The 13,025-nt window shown below is 45.4% G+C and overlaps 1 protein-coding gene across 4 annotated transcripts in view; it reads right to left on the bottom strand.

Annotated features, from left to right (window-relative positions):
• Positions 1–13,025, bottom strand: part of CGNL1 (cingulin like 1) — a 163,720-nt gene that overhangs the window by 29,330 nt on the left and 121,365 nt on the right. For all 4 annotated transcript variants that reach the window (XM_081229529.1, XM_081229530.1, XM_081229531.1 and 1 more), the window contains one exon: positions 95–301. In XM_081229529.1, coding sequence (XP_081085655.1) covers positions 95–301 — 207 coding nt within the window. The remainder of the gene's footprint in view (positions 1–94; positions 302–13,025) is intronic.

The raw sequence follows: 13,025 nt of genomic DNA, 5'->3' as shown, positions 1-13,025 counted from the left end.
CCCTTTCTGCTTCTCCAGTCGCTGTGCTTTTCCTCACACAGGAAAGAAGGATCCGGCACTGCCAAGCCTGAGCTCGGGGTCCAGCGAGCCTCACCTGGTACTTCTTGAGTATTTCCTTCGCTTTGGCCTCGTCACTTTGCAGGTCAGCAACCTGTCTCTGAAGCCGAGCGACAGTGCGCTCCAGCTCTTGGATGCTTCCCCGCAGCTTCTCGTTCTCTTCCTGCAGAGCCTTAGCGCGCATCTCAGGCCCGACCTGGGTTTGCTCTGCGGTGCTGCTCCGACTGGCCAGGACCTCGATGTTCTATTAAAGACACGGAACAGGTGAGCATGGGAACCAGGGTCAAGGCACAGCTCCCAACTTCGTGGATGGCTGGCATTTATTAAAACCCACTACGTGCCGGGCACCGTGCTAAGCCAGGGATCGGCACATGACAGCCTGTTATTAAAAATAAAGTGTTGGGCTTCCCTGGTGGCGCAGTGGTTGAGAGTCCGCCTGCCGATGCAGGGGACACGGGTTTGTGCCCGGGTCCGGGAGGATCCCACATGCCGCGGAGCGGCTGGGCCCGTGAGCCGTGGCCACTGAGCCTGCGCGTCCAGAGCCTGTGCTCTGCAACGGGAAAGGCCACAGCAGTGAGAGGCCCGCATACCGCAAAATAAATAAATAAATAAACAAACAAACAAATAAATAAAGTGTTACTGGAACACTGCCACACCCATTCGGGGGCACACTGTCCACAGCCACTTTTGTGCTACAAAAGCTGTGTCAGGACTTGTGGCCAAAGCCTAAAACATTTGCTATCTGGCTCTTTACAGAAAAGTTTTGCCGACCCTTGCCTGTGTCAAGTCCTTGACGTGAAATTTCAACCTTTTAACAACTCTAGGAGGTGGATACTATTCTTATCACCATTTTAAAGACAAAGAAACTGGCGCTTGGGTAGACTGAAGAACTCGTCCAAGTTCAGGTAGGAGAAAATGCATTCGGGCAGACCGAATCCAGAACCTGTTCTTATAACCACTGTTGAGTTCGCTTTCCTGACCCCTCACCACGTGTAGGGCCTCTTAGTAGAAGCTCTTGATGAAGGGCAATTTCTGCTTATAGGGTTTTTTTTTTAATGTCTAACACAAAATGGAAATTAAAATTTGCTTAAATTATGGTACAGTTCACGGTGCAAGCTCTAGGTACTATCATCTGAAAATGAGCATGTGCTGCACACAGTCCATAACAGAAAGGAATGGCAACAATTTCAGGATAATTATTGTTAATTCCAGATGTCATGTAGGCGTTTTATTTTTTGGCTCAACATCTTAAAAGTGATGGTAAGTGGCCTTGTCCAGAATTCCACCTCTCCCAGCAGACCTCTCATCTTCTATTTCTCCACTACTACAAACATGCCAAAACCAGTAAACCCAGCACTCACAAAACAGTGCTGCAGATGCCTTCAAGGAAAGGAAGGCCCAGGGAAGGCAAGATGGGGCTTCGAAGGCTACGTCACAGCCCACCTGGGAGAGCTATCTGCCGAAATCACTTGCTTGCATAGCCTTTCAGAAAGATCTTTAAATCTTGTAATAGTACAGGAAGCTGTATTATCCTGAACTTAACCAACTTGAGAGTTTCAGAAACCAGAGCATCTTTTCACAACCCAAATGTTCCATTTAATTCTATCCATCTGGGAAAGCTCATCAGAGTCAAGCTACTGAGTCAGAGCAAGGTTGGCGGGCATTGCTAGCAGAACACCATGGTGCCCAACAGCTGGGATTTCTCTATTACTATTTGGACATATCATCTTCTACCGAAACCAGCAAGATGACTGAGGAGAAATAAAGTGTGGTTGAAAACCTGAGGAGGGATCTAAAGAATCCAGTAACTGGTCAGACCAGGGAAAGCAAGAGAAAAGTCCAGATTGTCCATTCCTGCCCTAACTTTCCCATTAAGAGATATGAGACTACAGAGCTACAGTTATCAAGTGGTACTCAAATAAGGATACACACGTAGTTCAATGGCATAGAACTGGGCGTCTAAAAATAAACTCAATATTTACAGTCAATTGATTCTCAACAAGGGAGCCAAGATAATTCAAGGGGGAAAAGAACAGTCTTCAACAAAATGGTGCTGGGACTACTGGATATCCAAATGCAAAAGAATGAAATTAGATCCTTTCCTTGTACCACACACAAAAATTAACTCAAAATGGATCATAGACCTAAATGTAAGATCTACAACTATAAATCTCTTCTAAAAGAAAACACTGGAGCAAATATCGTGAGCTTGAGTTATGCAAGGCTTCTTAGATACAATGCCAAAAGCATAAGTGACAAAAGAAAAAATAGATAAATTAGACTTCATCAAAATCAAAAACTTCTGTGCTACTGATACCAACGAGAAGGTGAAAAGACAACCCAAAGAATGAGAGAAAATACTTACAAATCATGTATCTCATAAAGGACCCATATCTAGAATATATAAAGAATTCTTCAACTCAATAATAAAATGATAACCCTTTTTTTTAATGGGCAAAGGATCTGAATAGACATCTTTCAAAGAAGGTATACAGAAGTCCAACAAGCACATGAGAAGATGCTCAACATCATTAGTTATTAGGGAAACACAAATCAAAACCATAACAAGCCACTTCACACCTACTAGGACGGCTATAATCAAAAAGACAGATAATAGTGTTGGGGAGGATGTAGAGAAATCAGAAGCCTCACACACCGCTGGTGAGAATGCAAAATGGTGCAGTCACTTTGGAAAACATTTTGAAAGTTCCTCAAAAGTTTAAACAGAGTTATCATAAGACCCAGAAATTCCACTCTTAAGTATGTACCTAAGAGAAATGAAAACATATGGCCACACAAAAACTTGTGCAAAAACTCCACAGCAGTATTATTCAAGGTAGCCAGAAAGTGGAAACCACCCAAATGCTCATCAACTGGTGAACGGGTAAACAAAACGTGGTCTGTCCATACAATGGACTATTATTTGGCCCTAAAAAGGAATGAAGTACTGATACATGCTACAACATGGATGAAGCTTGGAAACATTATGCTAAGTGAAAGCAGTCGTTCATAAAAGGCCACATATTGACATTTATATAAAGATGTCTACAATAGGCAAATATATAGAGATGGAATATAGATTCGTGGTTGCGTAGGGCTGAGAGGAATGAGAAGATTGGGAGAGGACAGCTAAAGGGTACAGGGTTTGGCATTTAAATATACACACTACTATATACAAAACAGATAACCAACAAGGACCTACTGTATAGCACAGGGAACTATACCCAATCTCTCTTAACAACCTATAATGGAAAAGAATCTGAAAAAGAATATAACGGAATCACTTTGCTGTATACCTGAAACTAACACAACATTGTAAATCAACTACTGCAACAAAAATTTTTAAAAAGTCATGATGTGATACATAAAAAGTTAAATAGTATAAAGAGTATGATCCTGTTTTTTAAATAAACATTGATATATATATATAATTATATACATAATGTGTAAAAAAAAAGAGTACAGGGTTTCTTTTTGAGGTGATGAAAACGTTCTAAAATTAACTGTAGCGATGGTTGCAGAACTCTGTGAACATACTAAAAACCATTGGTTTTGCACTTTAAATAGTTGAATTGTATGTTAAGTATCTCAATACAGCTGATTTTTAAAAGAGGAAAAAAGGACAAAGGGAACCCAGAGGCTGAGTCGGACGGAGGGGATGGAGGAGCTGAGGTCCACCGAGGTCCTGGTGAGAACAAGAGACTAAAGACATTTGCCTAAATCTTCTGGTAAAGCGAAGAACACTTCCACATGCAGTCAGTGATCTTTCATTCACCCAGAAATCTCAGGAAGAGCAAGGATACTGAAAACCAGATCTGGTTTAAGCTGGATTTGGGCCTACCTGGCACCCTGACATGCTAGATAAAGGACGCTGTGCTGTGTTTTGATGTTTAGAACTTGGTATTTTCTCTGTTTGGAAGTTGCAGGGCACATTCTGAGTCCACCTGTCTTAGGAGGATGGACCAGGCAGGTTATCACTCAGCTGCTAGTGGCAGGGTCTGCTCCAATCCCAGCTCTTAATTTCACAGGCTGAGTGTGACTCTACGGGAGCTTGTATGTGTTGAGACACTTAGTCCTGTTTTGACTATTTGTAAAACGATAATACGTTTTGCTCTATGTCTTCATAGTGTGGTAAACCACATTATGTTTACAAATAAATTTAACTTAAGCCTCCATTGGCAAACCTTTCCAGAGCGGCTCCCCTGTTCCTGTCACCACCACACCCCACGCCCCCAGTCCACTATTTCAGGTAAAGCCCATAGGATAACCTTGCTCTTCCTGAAACCATACCTAATTCACTTGCAGCAGTGCTGGAACCTAAAAGAATAAAAATCATATCCCTTTGTTCAAGGCAAGTTCTTCTCCATGACTTGCCAGCAAAGCAAACTGGTCTAGAGGGACTCCAAAACTCTTTCAACTCTGAACTTTGAACTATGCACCACCTTTTCCAAATGCTTACGTTTGTATCTCATGACTGTGGCAAAGGCAGGAGAATCTAGGAGGACCAGAGCTGGTAAAGATCTACTCTGACAGGTCACTGGGGACAAACACTGCTGCCCTCACTTAATTAATTGCTGGTACTTCATTTCTGTGATGTTTTGATCTTAAGTGTTGTACATCACAGCAAGACTAGGGAGGATGTTCCATCATAAATAAAAACCAAAGGGCACACAGTTTCTAAGGATTCATTTAGCCAGATCATACCCCCTATGTAATATCTATTTGTAAAAAAGATCGCATGGATGTGTCTTTTAATATCTTACCTATTATTCATTCATACAAGCAGTCAGAAATAGCTAACAAAAATCAATTCCAAATTCCACTCCAAAAGGTCGGAAACACTACCTTAGGTCATCACCACAAAGGCAAAAGTAGCAGATGTGCTACGTTCTCTTATTTTTCAAGATTGGACCATCCCTTAAAGTTGCCCTGAGATCATTTCTTCACCTGTATTTACTTGGTTACACAGGAAACTGGTAACATTGGCTGGCTGTGAAGAAGGGAACTGGGGCTATGGAAAGAAGCACAGAGAGGTATTCCATTGCAAACCCTCTTGTGAGGATTTAAATGGTGAACTATGAAATTCAAGAAGTATTAAAAATGTTTAAATAAATATACATTTTTGTTGAAAAGACTGACTACCAATGGGCACGGGCACTTGGAGGACAACCATCTCCCCTACCCAGTTCTCACGTCCTCCGGGCTCCAGAAACCCTTCCCCAGCATATTCACGGATACCTCTGGGCCATGAAAGATAGCAGAGCGGGAGCCGGGGAGCAGCTGTACAAACAGAGCAGGGCACCAACTCTCCCACGCTGGTTTACATAGTTAAGACATTCCTTTTCACCACATATAGCTGGGAGGATGGAAAAGGCCCAGATGGCCCGGGACTTGCACCTACATGAGTGCTTCTCCAAATTTTCCACCCAAGCAATCTTAAAGGCAGAGAAGTCCAATGCGGGGTGGTGAGAGACACCCAAGTGACCGCAAAGAACTGCTTCCAAGGCTTGGGTTTCTCCAACAAAAATGCATGTACGCTTTGCAGTCGACACTTATAACTTTCATTCCACCCCATGTCTCTTTTTATATCCAGATACTGTCCTTGGTGTTCCAGGAAGATGGGCCATTTCTATCCTGTAGCTTTGGCAAGCACTCTCCTCCCCACACACCCAGCACATGTACACATTATCTCAGCCTGGATAAAAGACATAAATCACCTCAAGAATGGAATTCTCCATTTTTTTTTTTTATTTATTTATTTTTTCTTTTCTTTTTTTTTTGCGGTATGCGGGCCTCTCACTGTTGTGGCCTCTCCCGTTGCGGAGCACAGGCTCCAGATGCGCAGGCCCAGCGGTCATGGCTCACGGGCCCAGCCGCTCCGCGGCATATGGGATCCTCCCAGACCGGGGCACGAACCCGTATCCCCTGCATCGGCAGGCGGACTCTCAACCACTGCGCCACCAGGGAGGCCCGGAATTCTCCATTTTAATTCTAACAATGTGTATCTAAGAGCGTAGAGGAAGGAGCAAAGGATGCTGCAGTTAGTCCACCAGATTAGACTCAGACCCAGGCTGTGCCTCTTTCTGGGCCCTTTCACTGGGCCTGGCCTCATAGAGCCTTAGTTTGTTCATTTGTAAAAGAGGGAAGAAGTTACCTACCCACACCATTGTAAATATCTAGTTAAACGAGGCAATGACTCTGGTGGCTGATATTGCTATTAATGACCAAGCCAACGAAACCCAGGCGTATTTCTCACAAGGTCAGAAAGGTCTCACTTTGCCCGACTTACCTACTACGGTTCTAAATCCTCAAACCTGGCTTTAGACTATAAGTTGCCCATTTTTACCAGCTCAATATCAAGCCTAGATTTCTCAAAAGAGAGAAACAAGATCTTTAACAGTCTTTCCAGGGCAACTGTAACTGTCCAAATTACATGACCCCTTATTTTAAGGGCAAGTCACGTTTCTTGGTTGGCTAATTCATTAAAAATTCAGCCTCATTTCCCAATCAAGGATGGTCTGGCAAACTGATGGCAACTAAGAAAATTCTTCCAAAACAGACAAACAGCATGTTTCAATGTGCTGAATTGCTAAATTTCCACTACTTCTGAAATAGTTGACTTTTAACCATATGCTCCAATTACTGATATAAAAGGGGGGTTGGAGGAGGAATACATAATTGTTATCACAAAAGAAAAAGCAAAACCCCAGTCTTTGCCTGGTACCACCATTCACTGCAAATAATGACTTGCTTACAAGCTGGCACATTTTCATTGGTTAATGCCCACACTTAGAAATGTTCACACTGTCGCCTGGGGCCAGGGGAAACTTTTATCCATGACAAGCACAAAACTCCCCGACAGCGCCACAACACCTCGGACAGGCTCACTCCTGACGGATGAAAAGTAACCGCACAGGAAGAGGCCCTCCTGGCTTGTCCTAATGCAGACCCAACACATAAGACATATCAGGCTTTACTAATTAACAGGGCCTCTTTTCACAGACAGTTTTTGTTTCTTTTCTGTCTCGTTTTTTTGCTGAATGAGGGAAAACAGCTGAGGCGTGGAGGCCAGGAGGCCAGAGAATGGAATGCTGGCTCGTTGGTTCCATGTCATCAGCTACTCCCACCCTCCAGCGAGTGGGGCTGCAGGAACTCCGCTGATGGGCGCCCGAAGGGTCCCCGACGCCAGGTCATCTGCTGGGAGGTCACCACCTTTCCACAGCACGGCTGCGGACATCACTTTCTTGCCCACAGTGAGGACCAGGGTCACAAATGATGAGTCCCTTTCTCACTCTGTATGTGTGGAAAACCAGGTCCCCTGTATTACGGTTTCAGCTTACCCCTTACTTGAGCAACAGTAAACTATGGAGGAAAAGAAATAGCATCTATTTTAGTCATAAACTGCTCTTTCCCTAGTTACCTAGGAATTTCACTGGCATGAGGCCTCTGAGCCAGGACTTCTTACATTTTAATGAGCACAGGATTCACCTGGGGATCTCTTAAATGCTCATTCTGACTCAGGAAGAACAAAGGCCGGGGCTCTGTATTTCTAACAAGCTCCCAGGTGGTGCCAGCGACGCCGGTCTGTGGGTCCCACTGTGAGGACTGAGGTCCAGACTGAGGAGAGGCTGCTCCGATCTCAGGGCCCTCCCACAGACATTCACAGCTCAGGTCCCCACTCTCCAAGTCCCTTATGCTCCTTGACATGACTCCAGTGCCTGGGATGGGGTGTCAGGCAGCTTGGGTGCCACTGCAGGCTGTGCAGTCAGCTCACACTGTGACCCATGCACACCCGTAACCCCTCTGAACTCAATTCACATCCTTAAAGAAAGCGTAATAGGTATTACTTGCTCTAAATGGGTCAGAAACCGCCACCACCCCAAGAGAGATACGAGAGCTTCAAAAAGCTGAGATCCCTGCAATAATGTAAAGTAATGGGTTTCTCCTTCCTGTTTTTTGACCGCCTACTTACCATTTTTTGGTGAAAGTGGGGTTGCGCCATTGAAAAACATCATTTTAAAATCCCTACTCTAAGAGCTACATCAGTTTCCAAAAATTCTCTCACTGTATTTCCCAAATGCCAACACCATTTTTTCCCAACATATCTGTAGTTCAGAACTGAACTGGTCATACAGTTATCTCACTGATAAGCTCTGTTTGTTTGTGGCAACGGAGTAGTGTGTGAGGAAGATGGGAAAAGATGTGGCAAAGGAAACAGTAAAGGAGAGTCCACACATTACCAAAACCCTAAATATTTTCAAGAGTTGATTCCAAAGCCAGAATAGTGGATGTATTCAATTTCCTTTTGTTAGAAGATGTGGATTCTGGACTAGACTACTCTGCTAATAAGTTACCATGTGACGACTTCAAGCAAGTCACTTAACTTCCATCTGCCCTCAGTCTCGCCCTCTGTAACATGAAATGGTCAGTCTAGCTAATTTCAATGTCCCTGCCAGCTCTAAAGTCTGGGATGTCTGGGATTTAGAATGAACTTGAAGAAATTGGGCAGTATTAGGCAACCATTAAACTAAGAATTCCAGAGGTTTTACCTCTATAACATCATACTTAAGTTTCATTTTCAAATGCTGTCAGCTAAACTCAGATGGTTTTTTACCAGTGTCCCTGCCATGGTATCTAGAGCTGAGGACCACATCTAAAGACCAACTTCCTGCCACGGAGCAAGGCTTTACTAGCTCATTCTCTCTCCACAGTCACCAACTTGCCAGAACTCACCGAGTTGGAAAGTTATCATGCTTAATGAAGATTTTGTTTACATCCTGTTTTTTCATTGCCCTGGTGGTGATTTTCCTGCTTACAAAACCACCTAAAAGATACTCCCTTTTAATCATATTCAATTATCCAGTTTTTCCTATAGTAACTTGGTGATTATATTGGCTAAAAATATCATTGGTTTCTTCACAATGTCCTTGTGAAGTAAGTCAAAATATTTCCCTTTAAATGGTTAAGAAACCAGCAAAGATTTACTCTCAGAGTGGCCTGTAATTCACACAAAGGTTCAAGATAAAAACTGTGCTAATAAAATGCCTCACGCTTGCTCACAGAATCCATTTGACAAAGGTGATCATTTAAGCCACACAACAAACCTATAGAGATACCCAACATGGGAATAAAAATACCCTGCACACAAATAGGTCAAGCTATTTCCCCAAGAGGCAACATACTCAATAATAGTTCAGGCCTTAACATATGGTGATTCCAGTGACACGAAACACCTATGTATGGCAGAGCCACAGAGAAAGGAAGTAGACTCGTGGTTGCCAGGGGAATGGGAAAGGGGGGAGTTTGGATGTAAGGGGCTTTGTTTGGGGGTGATGGACATGTTTTGGATTTGGACAGTGGTGGTGGTTGCCCAACCTTGAGAATATATAAACACCAGTGAATTGTACACTTTATAAAATGGTGGAAACAGTGAATTTTACATTATGCGACTATTATCTCTAAAAACAAAACAAAACAAGGTTCAGACCTTGGAGTTGGCCGACCTGAACTGGCCTTGCTTGTTTGCCTCTAAGGCTTGGTTTTCCCCATTGTTCTAATAATGAATGGAGACGTTATGCTGAGCACGTAGCAATGTTTCAGGCACACCATAAGATGACGACAATGGATGACAGCTACATATAAGGTCATGTAGCCCGAAGTCACAAACCAGGACTTGCACCCAGCTCTTCGACTCCTGTCTCTGATCTCTGCTACTTGCTACCAGCTTCTTCTGAGTGAGGCATCAACTTCAGGGGAGATTTCCCCCAGTCAGCCAGAGAAGGGAAAAGGAAGCTCCACACTTGCCAACTGGGGGCTTCAGCTATGTCCACACACTCACCCAGATTTAAACGGGGCGGGGGGGGGAATACACACCCCTGTACCATGAAAACAGCATTTCAAGAGCTTCTCTGAGCCCCGGGTTACAGACTTTTACTTATGCTTCTGCCTTTACTTATTTATCTTTTTACTCCATTCCTTAAAAATCCTTACAAAAATTTCCCCAGTGTCCCTGGGTCTCATCTCAGTGTCCAGGAGATTAAAAAAGCCTCACATCACAGCTGTGAGAAGCCATTTCCCTCACCATGAGGGCTCACAGTCTATGCTAATCTTGTGACCAGCATGTAAAAGTTTTGTTTATAGAACCCGACATCCCCCCACGGTGCAGTCAGCCCTTCAAGGAGCCGCCGGCTGGCAGAAAGGACACCACCCGGACAATGTCATGAGTCCAGAGCTCTGCGTCACCAGAAAAATACTGGGGGGAGGGGGCAGGAAGAAAGTAGGGGTCGGACACAGAACAAACAACTTCACAAACCGTTAAAATCAGCTTGCTGTCGGCACACACACGTCCAACAGGTTGAACAGGATTTCTGAAGACAGAAGATAAACAAGCAGGTTCTCCACAGCACTGCCTACTGGGGAGCTGTGGGGATGCCTCCAAGATAAACCAAGGCTCAACCTGGAAGCCAACAGGCCTTAACTGAGTCCACAGGTCTCTGCTGTTTCCTTTTCAGAAATCTTATTTGCAAAAGCTGATCCTTCAACTTTCCCATTTTGTTGCTACCATATTTCCATAAATGCTGAAACGATCAACCCTAAGTTGCAGAAATCATTCCATTTAAAAAATGTAAAGAGAAATTCTCAGACCAAGAACTCTTAATCTCATGACCATTTCCATTTGCACTCCCAAATGACACCAAGTTCCATACAGAAAATTGTCAACTTTTCCCTTCATCCCGCTGCCTCCATGGCTGCAGGAACAATGATAACAGGGGCTGGAGAAAGAAAATCTGGACTGACCTCATGTTTGGGATGGAAGAGGCTGGACCAATACTCTCACCAAGCTATTGAGGCTGGTTCCCACCATCTCCAGGGTTAAGACATACAACAAGGGTGACCTTTATTTATTTCCTCCTTCAAAGATGTAGGCTGTTCCCTGGGGCAGAGTTGAGCAGACTGGTCTCTTGCAAAACCCCATGAACGGTCTCCAGCCCACTCCTTGCAGGCCAGTCTGCTGGGGTCAGCAGCTAGCTCTAACTGCCAGGCAAAGGGAACAGAGCCAGAAATAGTAATGTCCTAATCCAGGGATGGTCACCCATGCACTCTGAGGTCATGTCCAAGTCACAATTTCTCAGAATCACAGTTTGGTTTTTTAAAAACAGGGGTGGTAGGGCTTCCCTGGTGGCGCAGGGGTTGAGAGTCGCCTGCCGATGCAGGGGACACAGGTTCGTTCCCTGGTCCGGGAAGATCCCACATGCTGCGGAGAGGCTGGGCCCGTGAGCCATGGCCGCTGAGCCTGCGCGTCCGGAGCCTGTGCTCCGCAACGGGAGAGGCCACAACAGTGAGAGGCCTGTGTACCGCAAAAAACAAACAAACAAAATAAAAAAAAAACAAGGGTGGTGTTACATCCATTCACTGCATGGGTCAAGAAAAATGAAGGATGATACTGCCAAGTGTCAAAACACTAGTCACTATATAAACAGCAAACAGTGTCCAAGAAGGAATTAGTAGGTACCACCCAGAAGTTATAGAACATACATTGCAGATTTCCTTCTAGACAGAGGCCCTGAAGGAGGCATGGTGACTCTTTGGCCTCCGTCCCCTTGGACTGTTTCCCAACCACGGCTGCTGGCAGGACTCTCACTCAGTCCCTCTGTTTCTGAATAAAGGGAGAAACGAATGTCACCTATCCTTTCAGAAGAGCTGGGAGAGTCAGAGGGGAAGGATGGAATCACCAAGTCTGATCAAAGACTTGCTCAAAGGACTGCTCGAGGGCCAAGTCCCATTGTTTTTTTTTTTTTTTTAAAAAGGCCATTTTGGGCACCTATCATTGAGGCTCCATAAATCACCATGGTGGTCACTGGTGCTTCTCCCCTCCAGGCACATGTACGATTATGCTTGCCTGTCTCCCTGAAGTCAGGTGTGGCCATATGACTAGCTTTGGCCAATGAAATGTGAGCACAAGTAATATGTGTCATATCCAGGTACAAGCTCTGAGAGCCACTTAGTGTCACCATCCGCTCCTCCCACTGCTTCATCCCAAAGAGCCAGTGGGGCTACAACAAGGAAAGAGCATGGCCTCCAGAGTCAGGCAGTCTTGGGTTCAAATCTAGACTCAGCCACCTACTAGCCACATGACTCCAAGCCAGTCAATTACCCTTTACTGAACTTCAATCCCCTCAACTTTGAAATAGCAATTATATCACCACGCAGAGACATGGGTTGGGGGTCGGGCTGGGGGAGTTAAAGGTAGTGAATGTAAAGTGTGCAGCACGTGGTCAGGCAGATGGTGTGTGCTAAAGAAACAGTGGTGACTGTAGTGACCTTCGCCATTATCTTCACCCTGCTTTGGTCGCTTACCAGCTGTGGAACTAGAGCCTCTGCTTCCCACTCTGCAAGTGGGGAAGTAATGCCGTGCCCACTCTCAGGGTGGCTGCAAGGGCTCTTGTGAGAGCGTCTGTGGGAGCCGCCAGCACGATGCTGCTCAGGAAGTGAGAGACCCACCATCCCCCCTACTCTAAGCCCTTTATCCTGCCTGTCCTGAGTGAGTCCTGGAGCATCAAGGGCCAGTGAAGCTGTACCCCACGCACACGGAGGGCCCAGTCCTGAGGGACTGCCCCTCCACCCTGGGTTCCAGGTTGCCCTCCACGCCCCATCTGACCAGAAGCCTACTCTCCCATCCCCAGCCAAGTCACTGGCTGCCATTTACTGGACCACAAGCACTGCTCTGCACAGGGACTCTGACTCTGGGGACTCAGCACACCAACTTGACCCCCGAGGTACGCACACCAGCATCAGTTTGCGAGGCCCCCCTGGATATTATTTGCAGAGATCTGGCCCATCCCTGGGGCCAGCTCTGCAGGAGTGAGGGGAGGTCCTCGCCAGGGCTCCTACTGACCTACTATTGAGGATCCAGAGAGCCGGGAGGCTCCTCCCAAGCCCAGCTTTAACGGGGCATTCCAGCGAGGCTC

Source organism: Mesoplodon bidens (assembly GCF_964165515.1).
Source record: "Mesoplodon bidens genome assembly, chromosome: 3".
Lineage (NCBI taxonomy): Eukaryota > Metazoa > Chordata > Mammalia > Artiodactyla > Ziphiidae > Mesoplodon > Mesoplodon bidens.
Note: the sequence above shows the minus strand (reverse complement) of the source record. Positions and strands in the feature narration are given on the sequence as shown.